Raw genomic sequence first — 23,204 nt, 5'->3', positions numbered from 1 at the left:
GACTGCACTTATCTTGATGAAAATGGTGTTTACATATAATATACTTTGTGGAAGTATAGATTTCCAGAAAACCGTTCCTACTTTAGAAAGTAGCCTTTGTTACTTATCGACGTCAAACCGATCTTCGATGAGATTTTTTTATAAAGTAAAAACTAGTTGTTGCCTGCTTACTTTACAAATCCCGTGGGAAGGCAATACTTTGATATTCCTGGGATAGAAATAGCCTTTGCCACTGTCCGTCCTTTTCTAAATCCATACAAAGATCAATGCTAGAAGTATATCAGCGTCACATCTACGTGATCAAATAAGAAATGAAGAGATCCGTGGAGTTACCGAAACAGCTCAGCGAGTCGCGAAGCTGAAGTGGCAATGGGCAGAGCACATAGCTCGGAGAACCAATGGACATTGGGGTCTTAAGGTGCTGGAATGGCGACCCCACACGTAAACGCAGTGTAGGTCGGCCTCCAACGAGGTGGACAGACGAGTTGTTAGGAGCCGCTGGAGGCAAGCGGCCCAGGACCGTGTGTGATTGTCGAACTCCCTACGGAAGACCTATGTCCAGCAGTGAACGTCCATTGGTTGAATTAATGATGGTGCTCCTCTCCGTCCTTTCAACTAAGAACATATGCCAAAAATCTAGCTTTATTCTTTGCTTAGGTAGGGCGTGAAGGAAGGACAAACAAACCACTTTCGCATTCATAATTTAGCTAGAATTCTTTTTACAAAAATGCAGCAGTGAATGTAAGTTGTTTGCTATTATTGTCTCCGATTTTGGAAACAGATACAGTGGTTTCTTCAGTCGCAGACACATTACCAATTCAATTTTCCCCTGTTTACTTTACCTCATCTCTCAGACAGGGTAAGTACGTCACTGGCGGCTCGGTATCGATTTTAAAATGTCCGAGTAACAAACAGTTGCTTCGAGTATTTTTAGACGTACGCAAATAGCACCCCCTATACTTCACAAGCAGTTACAGTCAAGTAGGTTAACTTAGCTGTAAAATGTTAATTTTAAGTCTTCGAAAGAAGCAGGGGTTTGCATTGCGGAAGTCCTTTTTTCTTACCTGTCTTAAAATATCGACAATATTTTCATTAAATTTTAGTGTCCAGTTCTTTTTAAAAAAAAAATAAAAGCATAAAGATTTTTATTATTCGCTACTTAAAATATACTTACATTAAACTAAAATGAACAAAAAGGTTTTTACATAAAAAGAAAAGTACGACGATTATTATATAGTAACTAGCTGACCCGTGCAACTTTGTTGCACCAAATCGGTTTTTACCGGCAAACACAAATAAAATGACATTTTATAAAAATGAATCCTATATACTAAATTTCATGAAAATCGTTGGAGCCGATTCCGAGATTCCAATTATATATATACAAGAATTGCTCGTTTAAAGATATAAGATTTAATAGGCTAGTTATTATGCCGTATGACTTATTAGTTTATTTTGCTTTACCAGCAAAATCTGTACAATATAATTTATATACATTTGTATATTTTATAAATCAACGGATAATGTACTGTTCTTTTTATATTCCCGGACTAAAAAGTATCATAGTAAATAGTAAAATAAATACCACGCGATTCTGCGGATTAACCATTTTTTGCCGCAGCTAAAACCTGTCTTTCCCTACACAGGTAGTCCAGTATCGCAACAATTCGCAAGACAATTGGCGTAAAAAACAAAAGGCCAACAGTTTTTTGCTAGACGCCGCGACGGTTGAGCCTGTTCGACCTAGTCCCAGTGGACTAATGACCGAGGCCTTTGGCAAAAGCTTTAGCCGTTTACGAAGGTGGATATTGAGATGCTCGAAATACTCTTACACCTTTATTTTTAGCTTTCCGCGCTACTGATTAAAGGCAACAGAGATATTCGCCAACTTTTTGATGAACACGTCTGATGGTGCGGGTTGGACCGTTAGCGTGGCGACGCACAGTGGGTATACGATCAAGGTTTTCTTTCTTTGGATTTTTATCGAGAGTACTTTATTTGAATTAAACAAAAATCTGTCATATCGCAAGCCAAATAAACATACATTTAGGAGCTACATAATACAGGTCTGTTATAATTTATACCATAATATTAATTTTCCTTAGGTCTATGGATAAGAAACAAAGAGTTTCAAAGGTTTTGTTTGATTCCGGACAAACTCACGGGGAAAAGCTGTATGTATAAGTTATCACCTTTGCTGCAGATATTCAACACTTTATTTATGTGAACACGTTTCATTACTCAGTTTAATGAAAAAGTGGGGAAAATCTCGATAAATGCCGACATCGCATCGTCACGCGAATCTAGGTATTTGTGTTAATTAACTATTAGTTTAATGACAATAACTTTAAATGAAACGTAACAAAACCCTTATTACCAATATTAAAGACAACTAACGGTCCCCCGCGGCTTCGTGTGCGGCGTGTCTGATAGGTAAATTTTGACCATCATAATATTATTAACTTCCACTCTACGACCCAGAGCGTTGTATCGCCAGCCTATAACCTTTCTAAAGAATTGGGCTGACTGGTAGTTCAGGAGATTAGCGCGACCCTTTAGGTGTCTGAATTTTAAAATTAAAGAAAAAATGTGTACGGGTAAATACGAATTCCCCTTGCACCCACTTATGGGAGAAGCCGGCCGCGTCGGATCATCGGTGACGCAAAACCATACGATTTTCCTTTACCAAAAATCGCACAACGTAGCGCTGTATTTTTAGTACAGAATATAGAAAAAAGTTTCTAAAGTTTTGTTGCTTCGCGATCTTCATTTTGATTCTAACTGTAAAATGGTCCTTCGATAATTCCAATAGTAAAGGATTCAGCGTGGGCGCCACACCAATTGCCATATCTAACCGGTCATATAGGTTAATCTATCCTCGAAGACAGCGCGTCATTAATTGATTCTTATATCGTATGATCGGCAATATTTAGGTGCTGAGGTGCTAAATGAGGCTGAAAGACTATTAAAAAAATTATTGTATTAATATATTTAATGATTTATTGTACAACACCGAACTTTGTAAATAATTACAAACAAACAAACAATGTTATAATAAATTCAAAATTCATAGTCTGTCCGTGTGTAGTGACTCTACCACCGGTTCGGAAGGCAGATTCTACCGAGAAGAAGCCGGCAAGAAACTCAGCAGTTGCTCTTTTCCAACATCAAAAATTTACATTTTACATTTTAACATTCATTTTTCTATCTTGTGAGAGATGAAAGCGGAGGCGGATGCTTCCAAGCAACCTTGTCATTAAATATGTATATGTTATTTATATAATAATATGTTATTTATATAATAATATGTTATTTATATGTCAACTTAAATAACCAGAACGGGGCAGCGTTAAAAAGATATGGCTATGTTTTTCTTGACCATATTTCCGACAAAATTACCGATCGGACTTAATTTTTCTTTTTTCGTTTTCCCATTTTATCGCGCTCAACTTGCTTAACAATTGAAATCCTAGATGGATGCTTGTTACTCAATCACGCGGAAACGGCTAAACAGATCTGGATGAAAAGCAGAGAGATGGAGGTTTGTCTGGTGAAGCACATAGGCTTTTATCCCGGAAAAGGGAAGGATTCCCGTGAGATGGATTTGTTTTTTTTAACAGAGCAAGAGGACACATTGGGTCAGAGAATAACATAGGCATACACAGAACTAAATCGCGGGGAAAAACTAGTATAACTATAAACGCGAGTGTCAGTTGGTTTCTTTGTTACGCTTGCACTGATGATTACCTTAACTGATTATCATACAATTTGGCTATACACGTTGGTTATCGGATATACAGAAAGGGGCATAGGTACACTGGCGTACACAGGAATTTTGACCAGGGTTAAAGCAGTTAAATCTCATGTCAAAACCCTCCTCTGTACCCAGTTATATAAAAATATTAGGGTAGGCAGCGCTTTTGTGCATGTATGAAGTGCACGCCACTGCTTAGGTACTTATCCCCCGGTAAAAAAAATCCATTGGCGAGGGATGGAAAAAATAGCTTTTAGAAAAGGACAACCCGAATTGCTCGACAAAATTAACACTAACGCGAGCGAAGCCGAAGGCAAAAGCTAGTCATTCATACGGTTTGAAATGTTAAAAGTAGATATAACTTGATACTACTGATTATGCAGAAATATCTCAACCGCAGTCTTTTTAACCTTCTACTATTTACCCGCAGCGGTCACTAGTCTTTATGCATTAACAAATTACTATTTAAATATATCAAATGAAAGCTTTATAAATCCCCGACTTCCAACGTAGTAGTAACATTATTCTACAAGTAAAGCCCTTTTTCATTTGATACCCATATCGAGGGAGAAGTGGAATAAATATGTAATTTTGTGGTGGCGACCATTTTTGTAATTTATATATACATAGACAGATACATAGGTGTCTGTTTGTCTTATATATAGTGATACATGGCAATATATAGTTAAATAGTGTAGTTTGTTATATAGCTTTTGCACCGGCATTTAAAGAAAACCGGCCAAGTGCGAGGTGGAATCGTACACGAAGGGTTCCGTATCATAATCATTATCTATATGAACAGCAAAAATATGTTGTTGTATGGAAGCCCTCTTTATTATTTTTTTTAGTATTTGTTTTTAAAGCGGCAACAGAAATACATCATCTGTGAAAATTACATTGGTCTAACTATCACGGTTCATGAGGTAGGTACAGCCTGGTGACAGACGAACAGACAGACAGGCGAACGGACAATGGAGTCTTAGTAATGGGGTCTCTTTTTAACATTTGAGTACGGAAGTCGGAACCCAAAAAAAATACATTCCATTTTTTACACGAAACTTGGAATGTTTCCAAAAATGAAATATCTCAATGAGCCAACACAGTCAATTAACTAGCTTTACCCGCGAACTGGATTAATTTAAAACTGTTGTATTATTCATAAACGGCTTTATTCATAAAGAATGTATAGGTAAACTTCCCATTTATTTTGTTACGGGCGGTTAAAAGTTTACCTCACTTGTTACGGCAATAAGCCACACATTAAGAGAAGAGTTACTCCGAACATGCACTGCACCGCTTACTCTCAATGTATGTACACAAATATACACGATAATATCATCAACATCATCATCAATAACCTATATTCGTCTACTGCTGGACTAAAGGCCTCTCCCAAGAGAAGAGAGAGGGTTTGCCTATAATCACGACTGGGCAGTTTGGTGATCGCAGTACCTCGTGGACCCCGTTCTGCGTCATATTCCCTTTTAATCGCCTCATAAGACATCAGTGGAGATTTAAGTTTGTGACAAGTGTATTCGGCATGGTGATTGCGGCTTACGACAGTCTTGCGATATTTGCTGCCAAACGTCATTTTTGTATTTTAATTGTATGCAAAAGTGACAGTTGAAAGCAAAGATCTCCCTGCCAAAAGCACCCTACCGGTATGCCGTCACCAGACGCCGAATCAAATCATTGTTAATTCATATAAGCATTTAGGCATTTTTGAAACGTCACATTTTATTGCAATGAGATGATGCGTGATAATGCTGGTGTAGCTACATTAGTAAACTTAAAACTTAAATTATGAGGGTTCCAAACGCGCTCGGTTTAAGAAGCCCACAACAATCTTAGCTGGGTACTGTGATTATCATCACCGTTTATCATTTGCTTGCGGCTTCGCTCGCTTGAATGTAATTTTGACAAGTAGAATTATGTAAGATTGTCATCTCCCGCGAACAGTCCTTTTTTTCGAGACAAAAAGGTACTTACATGTGTATGTTCAAGTCAAATTATAGATAACACATCAATAAACCAATCTTATAGTCTATTTACCCACAAAGACTATAAAAAGACAGAATAGTGAAGTTCAATGTTTAATAGACATATCGAAAACTGTAAAAAATGTGATAAAATACAAAAAAACATAATTTGTTAAAATTTACTTCTATGTGTATTTAATAAAGACTCCTAGAATCCCGAACAATAATAAAAAAATATGAAAGAGCGGAGACGAGGTAATAGCGTGGGCGGTGAGACACGGTGGGTGGGTTGTACTAGTATATTGTCTAGAAAAGCGGATGAACGTTTGATTAAAGTGTGTATGGGAAAATTTGCAACCGCTATTATTAATATATATTGAGACCCGGTGGCCCAGTACTTGTATTCAGTGCGTCCTATAGAGCAGAAGGGCTGTGATGCTTTTTGTTACCGAATATTAAAACAACTCTCGTCTCTCAAACTCCTAACTAATTGGGGCGGATAGTATAAACAACTACGAGGTAAAATCTGGTACAGAGCATATGATGCCGTCGTTTTACTTTTTTGTTTAAAATATGTTAGAAAACTTGTTTTTACTACGCTGGTCTTAAATAGAGAGAAAGTATCTCTACAGAGAGGAACAGTAATATTGAAAAATTGACTAAATAATAATCTTCACTAATAAGTATTTAATAATAATAATAAATATTTATTAACCACAATAAATAAATTACAACATACAAAAAGAGGACAGAGAAAAAAGAAAAAAAATATATAATAATTTAGGCGTATGTTGATTCGTTGTGGTCAACGGGTCACCGACTCAGCTCTGTGCCGCAGCACTATGGCAGTAAATGCCATGTAATACTACAACTACAACCAATACTACAACTACACTAATAATGTATTTAGTGATACTTCACTAAAAATGTATATTTTTATAGTAATAATTTTATTAACAGACCAAGCAAGTGGCCCAATTAACGGTAAGTAGAAAACAATCACTCATAACAAGAGCAACAATTCGCCTTGCGAGAAAAACGTCCTACAGAGACGCCCAGTGTCCAATGTCCATCAATCTGAGGCGTAGGTGGTTAAGCCGCATTTGCCTGTAATTACACCGGCGACCACGCCGCGGTTCAGACCGGAGCACAGCAATACTGCTTGGTCACAGAAATAAGCATGCAGTAGTACAGTAGTACTTCTCCGGACTTCTGTCACAAAAACTGTCCATTTGATAGTCGGGCAGCCTGGTAGGGATAATCAAATATTTATTGCCGTATTGCACGCTTTATAAGCGGAGCGTGAGGTGATGCTCTACTCTCGACATGTCAAAAAAAACCCAGTCTTTCAAAACTTTAATGATTAGTAATCTGTCTAGCACATACGAGTATGATATATATTTTATAAGCAATTATTCTTGTTCAATATAGTAAATAATAATAAAACTAATCATTCTTGGACATCCGTGTGTCTGTGTTTACGGATCCGTGTATGTGGCAGAGAAATTGAATGAAAAATTTTTTTTTTTTTTAATATATAAAGTGATGCACTGTGCTGATTTGTTCCTTCGTTCCGTTCTAAGTACTGTCGTTTAATTATAATTTATCAAAAACTATTTCTTCAATATGCACGAGTATGTGGAAAATCAAGATTCGCGCATGCGCTATGTAAATTTCGTCTCATAAAATCGCGTGAGACATAAAGATATTAATTTTATTTCATTTTAAAAAACTTGAGTTTTTGTTTTGTTGAATGACCGCTATAAGGCGTGCACTGTTGGATTTTCCAAATTTTTTATCTTTCATTTTACAACACTTATGTAAAATTGTTACAATACATCAGTCATGAATCCAGTAGGGTCTTAAATGGAATTTTTACTTTCTTAAACGCGTAAACGTAACCACGCAATTAACTTCAACAATTCGAACGAAGTCTCCGTGCTGAGTTTGTTCCGGACGAGTTTACAATCGACCGGCTCGCGCGGCGTTTCGCAGAAATACTTAGTTAATTATAAAATGGACACTGCATACTGCTCACTTAAAAAAAATACTGGCTTTTAGTCGGGTTTAAGTACATCATCTTTTTTTTCTGACTTCGTTCAAAAAGAAGGAGGTTATCCATTCGGTTGTTTGTTCTTTTATATGTTCGGGATAACTTCGTCAGTTATACACGGATTTACAAAATTCCTTTTTTTTTGAAAGGGGTTTATTCTAAAATTAATTTCGTTTAAATTTTATATATATCTGAAAAAGGTTTTCAAAGACAGACAATGTAACAATTAAAAAATGACAGCAAATCAACCGCGATTGCTGCCATCGCATAAATGTGCATAGTTTAGTTTATAGTAAGGCAAAATATAGTAATAATATTATAGTTTATAGTGAGGCAAAATATTACTCTTTATAGATCAAAAGCTGAAATTACAATCGACTTACCAGAAACGGTCATAAATTAGTGATATCTGCATATCGTCTGCGAAAGGTGCAGAACTCCTTTGTGGGGTTGAGTATACGCTTTTACAACATGATTCCTAAGGACATTCTTGACCTACCAATGCATACATTTAAAAAATGTGTAAAAACGCATCTAGTACAGCGAGGTTACTATATATTTGATGAATTCCTCAATGACAAGGTAGAATGGAAGCAGCCAGCCTCGCTCTCATCTCCCGCAAGATAGCAAAATGATTGTAAATGTTGATGTTGGAAAAGAGCAACTACTGATTTTCTTGCCGGCTCTTCTCGGTAGAATCTGCTTTCCGAACCGGTGGTAGAGTCACACAAACATACTTGACGTTTCAAAAGTGCTTATAAAGTAGGCCTACTTGAAATAAATGAATTTGAATTTGAATACCACTCGAAAAGGTTACGCAGACGTATAACTATTAGTTTATCGGGGTAGGTAGACTTATTTTATATCAAATTTTGTTTCAATTTCGCGACTGAATGCTAGTTGTAGCACATAATATCGAAATAGTTTTTTTTTTTGTAATAATTTATCTTGTTTAATCACTATAAATTACCTTTTGATTACCACCCCACCTGGTGGTAAATAATGATGCAGGTAGCTACTAGTTGGTGACCTAGGGGTAAGGCAGTTATTAAACCCTAACCCCTGATCGGTTTTAACGCACCATTGTACCGGAACGCAAATCGCTTTGCCGTATGTCTTTGAAGGTAAAGTGGTAGACCACGGCCGAAGCCAACCGAGAAATTTTTAAATTTAATTGTGATATAGAACTGTTGATTTGTATGTTAAGTTTTAAAAAACCCGCAAATTGTAAATCATTTTATCTAGTTAAGGAATAAAGACAAAAATTAGCAAAGTTAAAATAACTATATACCTACATAATACCTAAGCTGAAAAGTTGGTATGCTACTCTCAGGGAATATTTATTGATGTATTTTTGTATTCCACTGCAAGTTAGCCTTTGCCTTCAATCTCACCCGCTGGTAAGTGATAATGCAATCCAAGATGGTAACGGGCTGACTTGTTACGCTACATAGCAGTAATATTAAACCCCCGAATCATTTTTACGCGACATTGTACCGGAATACAAAATCGCTAAGCCGCACGTTTTTGTCGGTAGGGTAGTAACTAGCCACGGCCGAAGCCTCCCACCAGACACAAAGGTCCACCAGTCTAAAAATAAATTAAAAAGTTGAATACAGATGCTGGGTTATTTGTTGTTGATTTGCGCATAAACCGCATGGTATAACTTAGTTTAATTTAAATAGACTAGGTAACGTTTGATTGAAGAATGTCATACAAATAATGATACCTAAATTACGAGGCCACATGAGTCAGTAGTCAATCGAGATGACTCAAAGCAAATGCCGTTTAGATTAGACCAAGTAGTAAACTAGTGTTTATTTACAATGCCCGGAGGATGGGCCTGTTAACTAGGATGCCAGGGTACACTCGACAACGAAATAGTAGACTTTTTTTCCCGGTATATTATACATAAAGCCAATACCAGATGGATGCACACGAAGTTGTCCTTATCACTGTGCAAAATAAAAACTACGTATTATTGGCAGATCTAGGAAAAAATAACCACTTTTCGCAAATGGGTTTTATTATCAACATTATTTTATTTTTATAAAGTCTTTCGATTAAACACAAAAGTACAATTTATAAAGACAAATACATGCTAAATATGTTATAAATGTTTAAATTAAAATACTGATTTTGGAGAAGAGCAACTGCTGACTTTCTAACCGAATTGTTCTTGTTGAATCTGCCTTCCGGAGCTGTGGTAGATTCACAAGAAAAAAGCAGACACAACGTTACAAAAGGTCATAATAGAGAGAAACCTACTTGATTATATTGAAATTTACGTAAATTACCCTACAGAAGAGAGTAGTTTTACAAACAATTCATAGATTTACTATCCATACTTTTCTGACAAGTATGCGATTTAAAAGAACATTATTCATGCGAACGCAAATTGTACTACACGTCGCTACGTTATATCTACCTTCTCTCTCATGTAACGGAATATGCCCAAGGCCTGAAATTTCGCTAGCTTATTCTCCTCTACAAAAATATCGAATCGCTGCCCAGAATAAGTCACCATTTAAATTTTTTCTGTGTTATGTGGTGTGAAGTCAACTGCAACCTCCAGATGGTCCTTTATCCCGGACATGCACCCGGACGGCTCGGAAGATTAAAAAATCTGTGCACGACTGTACAGCAAAACCGATCTAGGCGAAATTTTGCGTATACATAGCTTGCATCCTGGAGACGGACTAAGGATACTTATTATTCCCTGAAAAATAACTGTTCCTGCGGGATTTTTAAGAAACCGAAATATATAAAAGTGAAGGAACATTTCTAGCATTTTTGTTACCGTTTTTCTTCATAGAACACCATTCACATGCATCAGAATAAATTGGGCGTTGCTTACCTTGAGGCATTTCAAACAGAAGGTATGCTGGCACGGCAGAACCCTGGAGGAAGTGTCGAGCCTCTCCAGGCACACTGAGCACTCCAGTAGGTCATTAAGTAGACCCTCATCCATTCCGGTCGCCACCTGAAAAATTACAATATCAATGAGGAAAAAAGTCGAGACATAGTATTTATGATAATCGTAATATGGGCTCAGCCGTGTAAGAAATACAAAACGTCGGTCGTGGTTAGTGTGTTTCTAGGAATTCAAAACATTGCTATTACCTATTTGACTCAAAACGCGTCGATTTGACCCTTGGTGTATGGTAACCGGCCTAAGATCATGCATTATGAAATCATACCGTTCTTCTAGCTGTGAATGTCTAACTATACTAAATACTTTACTAGTTGTTAATACTTCTGCCTCCCTTCGCGGGTTCGGAGACTTCGATTTTCGGCACGCATCCCTTACTTTCCCGAGCTATTATTTTATTTTTAATTTGAGTAATTGAATGCCACTTCTTTAACGAAGGAAAATTCGTGAGGAAACCTTGCATGTCTTATAGTTCTTCATAATGTTCTTAGAGGCGTGTGAAGTCTAACAATCCGCACTTCGCCAGCATGCTATGCATGTGAACACTACATACCTAGTTAGGTATGTTTTATGCCGACGTGACGTGGCCAAATTTGGCGCGTTACTCCAATACTCTGTGTGAAAGGTAGAGAAGAAAATGGCCTGTGTTCCTCTTTATATTGATGAAACAATACAAGACTGATTCAAATAAGTTTCACAGCTTCAAATGTCTAACTAAAGGCACCAGATTAAAGCTAAATTGTTAAAAATACAAATCCCTGAACCCAATGTTAACCTTAGGAATAGTTACATCATTGCAATATTGCAAATCTATACAAATCTCACGAGATGTGTATCATCGTGCGTTTGCTATTGAGCCACATTGTTTGACGCACGTCGGGTTTACCATAACAATGCTTTTGTTCTACATTGAAAAAAATGTTCTCACTTCTGTGAGCTGCATGTTTACTACTTTACCGGTGAATTCTTATTTGTACTTTTTTTTTACTTTTTGCGATCTTCCTCATTGGGATTGTAAAGTGCAAACCATTTTGGGTCAAGAAAATTAAAAAAAAAAAAAACATTTTTTATTAACAGTGTGTCTGGTTTCAGAAGACACAAAATTCACCATCATGTCATTCACACTCTATTATTGATTACCCAATAACAATAATTCATTTATTTAATTATGTTATTTATCTTGAAAGTTCTGGCACGCCACCATTAATTTAAATCAATAAAATGCGCTTTTTTATTATAGTTTGTTGTATTCCATACTACTGGCAAAAGGAGTTTGGAGGTTCTCAATTGCTTCTAAAATTTGTTGTTATTTTTGACAAACACCAATTTCTCAATCTTTTCTTCAACATTATAGTTGCAGTGAGCTTACAAGTAACATATTAAATCAATGCATAGTCGATTTTACGATCGATAAAATATTTAATACTCTCATAAGAAGCTCCTTACTATCCTACTTCACATAGTTTCAAAATAATGCACTAGAGTTTCGCGCAATCGCGCTGTTGCGCGTTGGGAGTTTACGTCTATGAGTAAGGTACCCAGGAAGAAGAAGAAGAAGGTACCCACGCCTAGTAGTGTTATTTTGTATAAAAGGTCTATCAAATTGACATAAAAATGAACAAAAGGTTTTTTTAATTTACAACAAGTTAGTCCTTGACTGCAATCTCACCTGATCGTTAGTGATGATGCAGTCTAAGAAAGCAGCAAGCGAATCTCTTACGGGTATAGCAGTATTCGGTTTCTACACGACATCGTACCGGAACACAAAATCGCTTAGCTGCACGTCTTTGTCTGTAAGTAGCCACAGCCTAAGAGGGTCCCACTAAACCAGTTTAGAGAAAATTTATAAATACAATATTCCCATTATTCCACAGCCAGGGATCAAACCCGGGACCTCTCGCTAATAAGACCACAATGCTTACCAATGGGCTAGAGAGAAGAGGGTCATGGCAGTGATATAGAGCTAGCACCCACCATGCTGCTCCAAGACATCTTAACAGACAAGCCATTACGTAACACATGTTTAACTTGTTAAGTTTTAATTTTTATAAATATGGTTTAGTTTTTGATTCTTATCCGATACCCAATAATTCTTTGGCACAACAAGCAAGAGATGCATTCAAGATAAGGTAGTTAAGGTCAGCTGTTATTGAATGCAGGTAACAAACTTGTATGCCAACTCAATTTAAACACAACTGTGTCACACAGTAGTATCCATTGAGTTTTTATTGAGTGCAATTTCATAATAATGCAACTCTTAGATGGCTAGAGCACTTTTCAATGTTAGTCACACTTTATTTAAAATAAGAATTCGAGCAGTTACCTGCTTTCTTTTTCCACACTTATTACGATTTTTTACAAATCCTGTGGAAACTGTTTATTTTTTTTGTTGAAAAGTAGCCTATTTTACTCTTTGGCCTTTCACCTAACTCTATGCCAAAAAATCAAGTTGATTGGTTCATTAGGGTGTGAAGGAAAGATATACTAACTAGCATTAGGAAAGTCAGGATTAGGATAATAATAGTTTGGATGAACTTCTACTCAAATAAATAAAGGTGTTGTGGGTGCTCGCAACATTTTTATGTATTGAATTTTTCTCTTAAAACTCCTAAAGTATCAGCCTGGAGATAGGCAAATGGGTGATCTCAATCTCTTTTCCAAGGCCTCTGGCATTGGTAACATGTGATAATAATTATTGTTACGATACAGTCACCAGTATTGGAGCAGCATATTGGTTAAGCTCCCAAACCTTCTTTCCTATAAAAAGAAGTCAGTGCCCAGCATTGACACTTAAATAAATTGATTACAAGGAGCATTGCATATATGCAAAAAAGCCTGCTTATGTTTTTTTTGCATGTATGCAGATTAGGATTTAGAATTTTTCAAATAAAAATAGTTTCTACATTCACAGTCTTATTTGTTTAACTTATTCATTTTTTACCTCATTAATACCTTTATTTAAAACTGTCACCTTCATCAATTTCTCTTTTCTGGCCGAGCAATCAATTTTGGCAATCTATTAACTGGGCCCCCAATACAGGTCGCCTAGTGTGGGGTCCACAGGTTATCAATAATAAGAGGCAAATATCAATATAATGTGCATTCAGCTTTACAAATATGTTTACCAATTTATGTGAATTTGTTTTCCTTGTTGTGTTGTATTTCTTTTTCTTTCTATTGTTGTATTGATATTCTGTTTAATATTTTTGATCCAATAAATTATTATTATTATTACATGGGTGGAACTTAATTGACCTTTATCACTCTGTTAAACGAAACACTACTAGAATTAATTATAATCTTCCTACATAGTGACCGACCAAACTAGATTTAGCAGCATGGAGGGTCTAAGCTCTCAATCCCTCTCCTGTGAGAGCGGAAGCCTTTGCCCAGCAGTAGGACATTTATAGGTTGAGGATGAAGATGACCTGCCTATTGCTTTTTCATAACCATGTGCTGCTGATCTACTCAGCAAGTATCAGATACCCGCTGATACACTTGGCACCTGTGGACCACACAGCAAAGTACTTGCTGTGTGACATTCCAGCAATTCATTGAGAGTTATATATCTAATATATTTTTATACAAAGGCTGCAAACTAACTTTGTATCTAGGTTTATTCGATAACAAATGACAACATCCTGGTTTGATTCCTCAAAAGATGTCTAGATATAGTAATTCTCTTTACCAGCTTATTCTTAGGAAAATCACATTGTCCACACCCAAGCCTCAGAAGGGATGTTAACCATCGGTCCTGGCTTTTATCCTGTCATCATTAACATGTGACTTTTGTTATAACCTGCCAACCCACAATAGAGTAGCTTGGTGGGTCCAAGTACAATCCACATCAATCTATGGAAGAGAAGACTTGTGACCAGTAGTGGTACTTGTAAACTCAGGATAATGTTGATAATAAGCTCCATGTTTCCTTGGGAAAATACAAGTGGCAGTGATGTAAATCAGCCTAAAATAACATATATGCTGAATAACAAAAACTGCTACTATAAAATATAGCAACCTGTTACGATTTTAAAAGTCGAGACAATCTATAGAAATCAAAACTTGGCCACAAGCCAAGATTCCAAGTATTTATTGTTTACTTACATCGGAATTTGGAATGCTCGAAATCGGGTAATGTTATTGAAAAATTTCAAATTTCGAAATTCTAACATAGAAAAAGAACAGTGATTTTGAATACCAGTTTACTTAGTTAGCGTAGAGTTACTGACACACGCGACCTGAGTTGCAATATCAACTATTTATATCAAGAAATGCATCTTATAACAAGTGCGATATATCTCGGGAACGCTGATGACTCACCGTATGTTTTAAATTCCTTCGTTAGCGGGAAGTCGGTCCATTGTAACAGCAACAAAATCCGTGGTTACCAGTTACCACCCCAGTCACTTATCATTAAAGACACCAACGCTTTTATCACTTCACATCACTGTAGCGGCACTATACGTGAAGTTTTAACACTGAAACACTACACAAACACGGGACCGCTATCGTGAAGTTAATATTGTGAGAAAAATTCACTTGTTCACACAAAAACTAAAACAATTTCACGCACAAATGCCATTCTCAGTTCTCAGCGCTTGCTCCTTTCATTCGTGATCATTCGTTCGAATTACGACCGAATGCCGAACTCGAATACTGTCGTCGAACAAGTCACGACTCGCGATCAAGCGAGACGACAGGTGAGGTGGAGGCGGGAATATTTGGGTTCCCTAAATAAACCGCCATGAACTATAAAAACTCCAAAGTATCGTTTCGACCAAATCGCGACTTAAGCAGTCTAAAAAATACAAGGCGAAGTTGTAGGTCAAAACGAATGATATGGATGCTGGCAAACTTTGATAGAAAGGTAGGTTCTGTGTAAAATCTTCAGTCTGTACAGAGGAGCCGAGGGGACCGATCATTACCAGATGAACTTTAAGCTAAAACGACTGAGTAATGGTGGTCTGTAAATCCCAGCGCCTTAGGTAGGTACGAGTATGTCGGGCTCTCTACATACAGAGAATGCCGGACCACAGGAGTAAAGGTTATTAAGAAATGGACACCAAAAAAGACTCAAAGAAAAACCCAGGTGGAAAAAGATCTGCCGAAAATTAAAAATTTAAAACTAGGAAAAGTTGTACCGGATTTTAGTGCCTAATAAATAAGTAATGTCTATTTGCCTGTCTGCGTGTAGAATACCAGATGTATTCTAGAATAAAAAGTAAAATAATATCCTTTGTTATCTACCATATTTTAGCGAAAAAAAAAACAAAGTTCAATCTTTAAACTAAATGGTACGGAACCTTACAAATAACAACACTTCTTACAAGAGAAGTGTCTTGTATTGTCTGAATTTTCTTAATATTAGTTAGTTTCTCAGCTTTGAATACTAGTCTTTTAATCTTGATTGTTTGAATTTATATACAACTAATGTTACTCTACTTCTAACTTCATACTCGTGGGCTACAAACACCATAATTTAATATAACATTTATATAATATATTTCAAGTTTTCAAAGCATAGTTATCCTGTTAATTTACCAAAAGGATAAAACATTTTTTTAAAGATCAGAAATTATTTTTAACATAGATTGCTTTATTTTTCTTACCCCTAACTATCACATTTATTTGACATTGACGTTTGACAGCTATTGTCAACCTTAACTTACAAAATAATGTCAACAATCACCACGAAAATCGAGATTCGAGATTTAATTTAATTTTCTTTTTATATTTAACTTCTTGTATTTTAATGAAGATATGTCTCGAGATAAAAGTGTGTGGTTTGCTGAGGAAATTCTTCTAGACGCCAAGCTAATCAATTTCCAATTAGAGACCGGAGAATGGGATGCCGTGGAGGAAATGTTGCGCGCTGAGGCGCAGCTATCCCGAGATGCCGAGACCGGGAGGTTGCGACCGTAAGCATGTTTTTAATTTTTTAATTTTATGTTATATGCATAAAACAATGTAAAGACTTTTAAACTTTTTTTTATTCTAGTAAAAAGGCATCCGAATATACTTTACGTCTTATAGCTGAAGTCCTACATATTATGAGGTTGGATGTCGAACAAGCCTCATACAATCGCAGTACTTTAGCTGTAGCAGAACAATGCCTTCGTCTCGTACGTTCCTGTGCTGCAGCTGGTACCAAAATGCAGACATACATATCTAAGGAACTGTCTATTCTTGACTCCATGTTTATTTTAGCAACAGAATATCAACATCCAAGCGTAGACATGATAAATGAGGAATTACAAAAAAAATACGAATCATGTATGACCATTCTGATACAAAGCTTGGGAAATCTAGTTGTAAACAATCCATTCAACCAAATAATGATTTGGAACAAATTTGACACTATAATCCTTAATTCATTAATCGGACAGAATGAGAAAATTGCATCAGGTGCTGCAATGATAATCTACAATATATTGTTGGGGCAACCAAATGTTTTGCCTGACGACATTGCATTACTCAACTCCTTAGCATACATGTATATAAATGGTAACTCAGAATACCCACATTTAATAATTGAATATTTGATTGGTGTTGAAAATACATATATTGAAAAATTGTATTCAAAACTGGATCCGGAGTGTCGTATGCTGGTATTAAACTTGGCGTACAATATTCTAATGTCAACAGAGACACAGGATATTAATGTGTCAGTAAACTTTGTCAAGTTCATGGCTCATGAGTTTAAGAGTAAATCCGATTGTATATTGAAGACTGTAGATAAATATGTGAATACTATAGAGCCCCAGGAAGTGGTGTTTCTTTTGGAGATCATAGCTACAGCTTCTAGTATGGATGCTTATATGGACTGTTTGCAGAGCGATACATCTTTGTTTATCAATTGTGCTTGTAAGTATGAGTTCAAGATTTTGTAAAGCTAAGCAATGTATGGCCTTTCGTTATTTCATACCACCTGCATTCCATTACTCATTATTTACTTATTTTCCTCTAGTTCTTTTGCGAGCGATTCACAAGCTAGGGAAGGAAAGCAACAACTTTTTCTCATCCATCAATAAGCTGTATGCAGCAACAGGCAAACAACTGGTCAATGATGAGGACATGCCAGCTGTCAATACACCACATGAGAGTGAGTTCAGATTTTATTGTAGCATGTCTGAAGTGTAACTTGTTCCAATGTTAACTTCGTAAGGTCAACACTGCTGAATTAATTTTTTTTTTTATAACAACTTAAGCCATGTTAATGTAAGAATATAATTTTACAGAGACCCTTCAATGCTTACATCGCTGATGTTATAGTTGTCACTGTATATTTGTTTATGGTTACTTTGTAAAGTATATGTATTTCTCTAAAAATATTAATGAGAAAGTTTATCATTATTAAGACGTCAGAATAGGTACAGTTGTCTGACTAAGGCGATTTTCCGGAGAACAAGCATCAGTATCTCCGTGCTGCTATTACTACTACTGCAATTAACAACTCAACATGGTTATTATGGGCAAACCATCCCATCGGGAGAGGGATCTTTAGTCCAGCAGTTAACTGTTATAGACTATCAATGATTACGAATAGCTTAATATCCATCATACCTTAAACCTTTCCTACTTGCCTTCGATAACAACATAAAAATGATTTTAGATCCGCTTTGCAAAAACGATTCTGCCGATAACATGCTGTCTTGTAATGAAACAACTTCCGAATGTACCGAATCTGAAAGCAGCGAACAATATTTCGAATGCAACGATAACTCACCCTACATAGACAAACTAGACAACTTTAACCCGCTAGAAAACATACCTTTAAAATTCGACATGCACGATAAGAGTGTGCGAAGCTCTTCAGAAGGGAATTCAAACGTCAAAATTGACAATGAGTTAACCAAAGTTGCGTTTAAAAGAAGCAGTTCGGTTCCTAAAGGGGATGACCGAATACAATTACCAACTAGAAGGATCAGTCTAGAACATAAAATCGATATAGGGGACGATAACGAACCTCCCTTGATAATCGATGCTCAATCACCAACGGCCAGTATGAATACGATTGCCGAAGTCATTCCTGTGGGTTTACAACCAAGATTGGAGTTACAGGATTCTAGTAGGACAGACTCCCAAGACAGCTCACCCGATCCGCCCACGGAAATTCATTTACCCAAAGCTGAGCCTTCAAAAGAAGTGAAAACATCTCCGAGCGAAATTTCGCCACCTTTAGCTGAACTGCAACAGGAAACAGAGTCTCAAAAACAATCTCCAGATACTCCAAAGGAAGTTAAGAAAAGTCAAAACTTATCAACAGATTTTGATTTGAGTGAACAGTTGCAAAAAATTTTGGGAATATCTTCGGAAAAGACGCGGGTCGAAAGCAGTAATGTTGAGAAGAAAGCTGAGCCGGTCAAAGAAGTTAAGATATTGGAAGAAAATGTGACGAATAAAGTACCCTTCGTGAAGATTGATTCTCCTGAAAGTCAAAAGTCCAGGTAAGAAAATATGTGACCAGGAACTTATCTTCGTTGACAATACAGCATTACTAACATTATTAAACAGTTTTACTAATAATTGAAAAAACATTTTGCACCGTTCGAAATAATATCGCGTAAATGATTTGGAATAAAGTAGTGATAGCCTAGTGGTTAAGGCTTCGCTTCCACTTCGGTCTAATGTTGGGAAAACTACGTGAGGAAACCTGCATGCCTGAGACAGTTCTCAAAGGCATGTGAAGTCTGCTAATCCGGCCACCGTACCGTACGGCCCTAACCTTTCGCATTATGATAGGCGGACCGGTAATGGGTCGATAATGATAAAATGATTTTGTGAACAAGATCAAACTACCAGCAAAATTAACTAAAAGTCATAGTTCGACAGAATTCTGACTATGAGTTTTTTTTAAGGAAATTATTTTTCTTGTAAAAAAAGAAAAACGTAAAATTACATTATTTAATTACGTTATTTATCATAGGCACTGAAATAATCTTTTTTTATTTATACACCTTCGCAATTTAAATTGAAGAAGAATAGTAATACGAAATAAAATACAAAATGTGGCTTTATTGCACCTTTTATAGACCTATCTTGACCCTATCAAATTTTATTGCTAATCATTTTTGACAGGCTAGGGGCAATAGACATGTCAACACCCAAAACAACAATGACGAGTGTGGAGACAGTAGAGCGACATGTAGCGTTTGGGTTTAAGGGTTCCCTTGTAAGGACTCTGGCTAACTTGTGTTGGAAGAATCAGGAGAATAAAAGACAGGTAACATTTATTTAAGTTTCGTAAATAATTTCTTCTTCTCCTTTAACATTTTGTGGACGTCCTTTGAGTTATTCCAGCCTGTTATTCTATTAAATTAATATAGGATCCTTGACTTTATTATGTAACCAGGATTTTCTGCAGACTACTGGGTGTTTGTGTACGTGCGTGCGTGTGTGCATGCGTGCGTGCGTGCGTGCGTGCGTGCGTGCGTGCTTACGTGCGTGCGTGCGTGTGTTATTTTTTTTAAATTATTAATTAGCTATTTATTTAAATGTTATTACTTGTAGATGCGGGAATTGGAAGTTATTCCGGTGTTATTGGACTGCTGCAATATCGACGCCCGCAATCCATGTATCCTTTCAAATATAATCATCGCCATCATCATCTCAACCAATGAACTTGATACGGGGACGGGGACGAGTGTGTACTACCTTTTTTTTAACAACAAATTATAAAAAAACGGTTTAGTGTAAGCTGTACTGGCAGACCAAGTTATATCATGTAAATTCGACGGAAAGTACACAGACACATAAATTTAAAAACTTTAAGCACGCATTTTTAAGTATAATCAGCATCATCATTACCGGGCCACTACAGGGCACGGGTCTCCTTCCACAATGAGAAGGAATTAGGCCGTAGTCCACCAGGCTGGCTCAATGCGGATTGTTGGACAATGAGGTTGGTAAATGAAGTTGGTAGACCATCCGCTTGCTAAATAAAGTTTCACTTTCTAAGTTTATTTAGATAGAAAAAAGAAAAATAAGATAGAAATGCTATTTATATACAATGTTACTATATATAAATAGCGCTGAGGTAATAACATTATCAGAAACGATAGAGTCCTTAATAAGTAACAGTGATAATGCAATGGGTGATCTTTGCTGTGAGGAACCTGTGTGAAAACTGTCCAGAAAATCAGGTATGTTAATCTCACAAGCCAAATTATGGCCAAGCACTCTTCTCTAGTATACACGTATAAAAGAAATATATTGAGCTCAGACCCACCACGCTGCTTTAAGTGTTTGTCTGCTGTAGTATAAGACAAGCAATTCCCCGCGTCTTCGTCCGCGTGTCACTTATGAAAAACTAATTTTACCGATACGAAATCACATCCGCTATTTAACGCAATAGTTATAGAGATTTAACTTGTATGAAGAATTTGAAACTCGTTAAATGAATAATATTAAATCCATGTTACTTTGACAGTGTACTCGAAAAAAACTCCTTTAAACAAATTGCGAATGTCCTTACTGTAACACTAAGAGTAAAGAACAATTCACAGTCAAAACCAGCTCTAGGCTCTTATGACTATTTAATATATATAATATATACTGACATATATAAAAATGATATGGTGTTGGTTAGTCTTCCTAAAAGTCAAGAACGACTGGACCGATTTGGCTTATTTAGGTATTCAAATTTTCGTGGAAGTTGGAAGGTTTAAACGGTGAGAAAATATAGAAATATTTCGAAGGAATTACTAAAAACGTCATTTGTTTTCCCATAACAAAGTTGGCTATCATTTCGTGTTAACATCCCGAGGCGGTACGAAGTTCACCTGGTCAGCTATTTTCAATTTACATGTTAGGTAATGACCACTTTTAATTTTATTGACCAGTGGTCTTGTAGTATTTAGCAATTAAAATATTGAATTTGGTTCTCTTTTCATAATGAAGTGAATAATAAATTTTCAATTTACATAATCTGTTAGGTAATGACCACTTTTAATTTTATTGACCAGTGGTCTTGTAGTATTTAGCAATTAAAATATTGAATTTGGTTCTCTTTTCATAATGAAGTGAATAATAAAATTGCAAGCAGTGCACTGAATACTATGGAGGGTAGAGGTAAGGAGAGTCATCTGTGTATATGAAAAAGTGTCGTCAAAATGTATTAAATTAGGATGGCGCCACATTTGCATCAGGGTAACTCTTAAAAGAAGCGCCAAATATAAATATTGTTAGAGTAGGCTTGAAAAATAAACAAGGAAGTATGGAGATACAAGGAAGTAAGGTTATATTTACCACAATATTTTGTACAACGTAAGTTGTTGAAATTCTCAATAATTAACTACTTTAGTCGATAATGACATTAAATTTTTTAATTCGGCATACTTCAATTCATCTACGATTGCTACATTCATACCATACCCTGTGCATCCACCAGCGCCATTGTGGAGGATTTTTGAACTGTTATTTAGCGCAACAACTGGACACTTTTTCAACTTTTCTCCCATATAAGATGACTCTCCTTACCTCTACCCTCCATACTGAATACAAAAACGGTGCAAACGCCGCACGCCCGTCTCACTTCACACCCGCGTAATGTTGCTAGTTCACAAACTATCCCATTTTCCCATTTTATGGTAAACGTTTAAAACATTAGAGGTAAAATAATACTGTTAACTGGTAAAAGAATAGAAGTAACTGCCTGTTCGAGAAACCTTGCTAAAGTAGAGTGGTTTTTAATGCTTCAGTATTAGTCGTGTACACGGTTTCTGTATGTTCTTGATTCTGTGAAAGTGAACATCTTTTTTTCTTGTTTTAGGAGGTAATCTCAAGAATGACCCTACAAGGGCCCATAGACAACGAAGTATTACAAGAGATGGGCCTGACGCTTCACACCGATACACAAGGAAACTCCATAAGAGTGGTGCCATTGCCGAGAAATTAAAATAAAAAAATCTTCGCGGCCCCGGTAAAAATAAAAGTTATTTTGCTCAAAAGGCTAGAAACTAATGGTGTATAACCAGTTATTGTTCGTTCTTTTTAAATTAAACATTAGACGTTGGTTTCAGCCTCGGACATTCTTAAGCAAAATATAATATGAAATGTACGTGATAATGCACATTTTAAGTTTTTTTATTTCCACAACATAGCCTGACTGATCTTGAAAAAAATGTGATATACATAAGATAAGTGTCAAAATTATTCTTAGATTATTAATAATGTCTAAGAGAAAGTTAATACCGATTGTAGCTGACTGTTTGATTGGTACACCCATAAAAACAGAACATCATTCACTATCTCGTTGAAAATAGGAATTAAGCTTTCTAAATGAGGTTTCGGGGGCCTTGCATTGGCCTAGCATTGCTTAAAACAGCATTATAAGCGATATTTAAAATTTTGTAATGGACGACGAAAATAATAACGTTAAAAGCGCTCAGAACAATAAATATCTATTCATTATTTGTAGTAAGTCAAACTTATTTATTTTATGGTTAAAGCTTGTGGCTACTGTATATTATGAATATATAATCATGT

The 23,204-nt window shown here is 36.2% G+C and overlaps 2 protein-coding genes across 5 annotated transcripts in view; one reads left to right on the top strand and one right to left on the bottom strand.

Annotated features, from left to right (window-relative positions):
- The window catches only part of LOC120625298 (E3 ubiquitin-protein ligase SH3RF1), a 36,324-nt gene extending 20,947 nt beyond the window's left edge, over window positions 1–15,377 (bottom strand). For all 4 annotated transcript variants that reach the window (XM_039892319.1, XM_039892320.1, XM_039892321.1 and 1 more), the window contains exons 1-2: window positions 15,039–15,377; window positions 10,644–10,769 (exon numbers count right to left, since the gene is read on the bottom strand). In XM_039892319.1, the coding sequence (XP_039748253.1) occupies window positions 10,644–10,757 (114 nt within the window). In that variant the 5' untranslated portion in view covers window positions 10,758–10,769; window positions 15,039–15,377. The remainder of the gene's footprint in view (window positions 1–10,643; window positions 10,770–15,038) is intronic.
- Window positions 15,378–16,373: 996 nt separating this feature from the next.
- Window positions 16,374–22,790, top strand: LOC120625213 (ataxin-10). The gene is made up of 8 exons (XM_039892200.1): window positions 16,374–16,636; window positions 16,717–17,582; window positions 17,686–17,820; window positions 18,331–19,165; window positions 19,797–19,941; window positions 20,229–20,292; window positions 20,799–20,860; window positions 22,489–22,790. Exons 1-8 carry the CDS (start codon window positions 16,479–16,481, stop codon window positions 22,612–22,614), a joined length of 2,391 nt encoding a protein of 796 aa, XP_039748134.1. The 5' UTR covers window positions 16,374–16,478; the 3' UTR covers window positions 22,615–22,790.
- Window positions 22,791–23,204: the final 414 nt, after the last annotated feature.

Source organism: Pararge aegeria, chromosome 7 (assembly GCF_905163445.1).
Source record: "Pararge aegeria chromosome 7, ilParAegt1.1, whole genome shotgun sequence".
NCBI classification, from domain to species: Eukaryota; Metazoa; Arthropoda; class Insecta; order Lepidoptera; family Nymphalidae; genus Pararge; species Pararge aegeria.
The sequence above is the reverse complement of the archived record's forward strand: the minus strand, read 5'-3'. Positions and strand labels throughout refer to the sequence as shown.

Excerpts from the sequence above, each read along its gene's own strand:
- LOC120625213 (XM_039892200.1), top strand. The coding sequence starts at position 16,479 with ATGTCTCGAGATAAAAGTGTGTGGTTTGCTGAGGAAATTCTTCTAGAC. Across the intron at positions 16,637-16,716 it reads GAGACCGGGAGGTTGCGACC|TAAAAAGGCATCCGAATATA; the intron begins GTAAGCATGTTT and ends TTTTTATTCTAG. Across the intron at positions 17,821-18,330 it reads TGTCAATACACCACATGAGA|ATCCGCTTTGCAAAAACGAT; the intron begins GTGAGTTCAGAT and ends AAATGATTTTAG.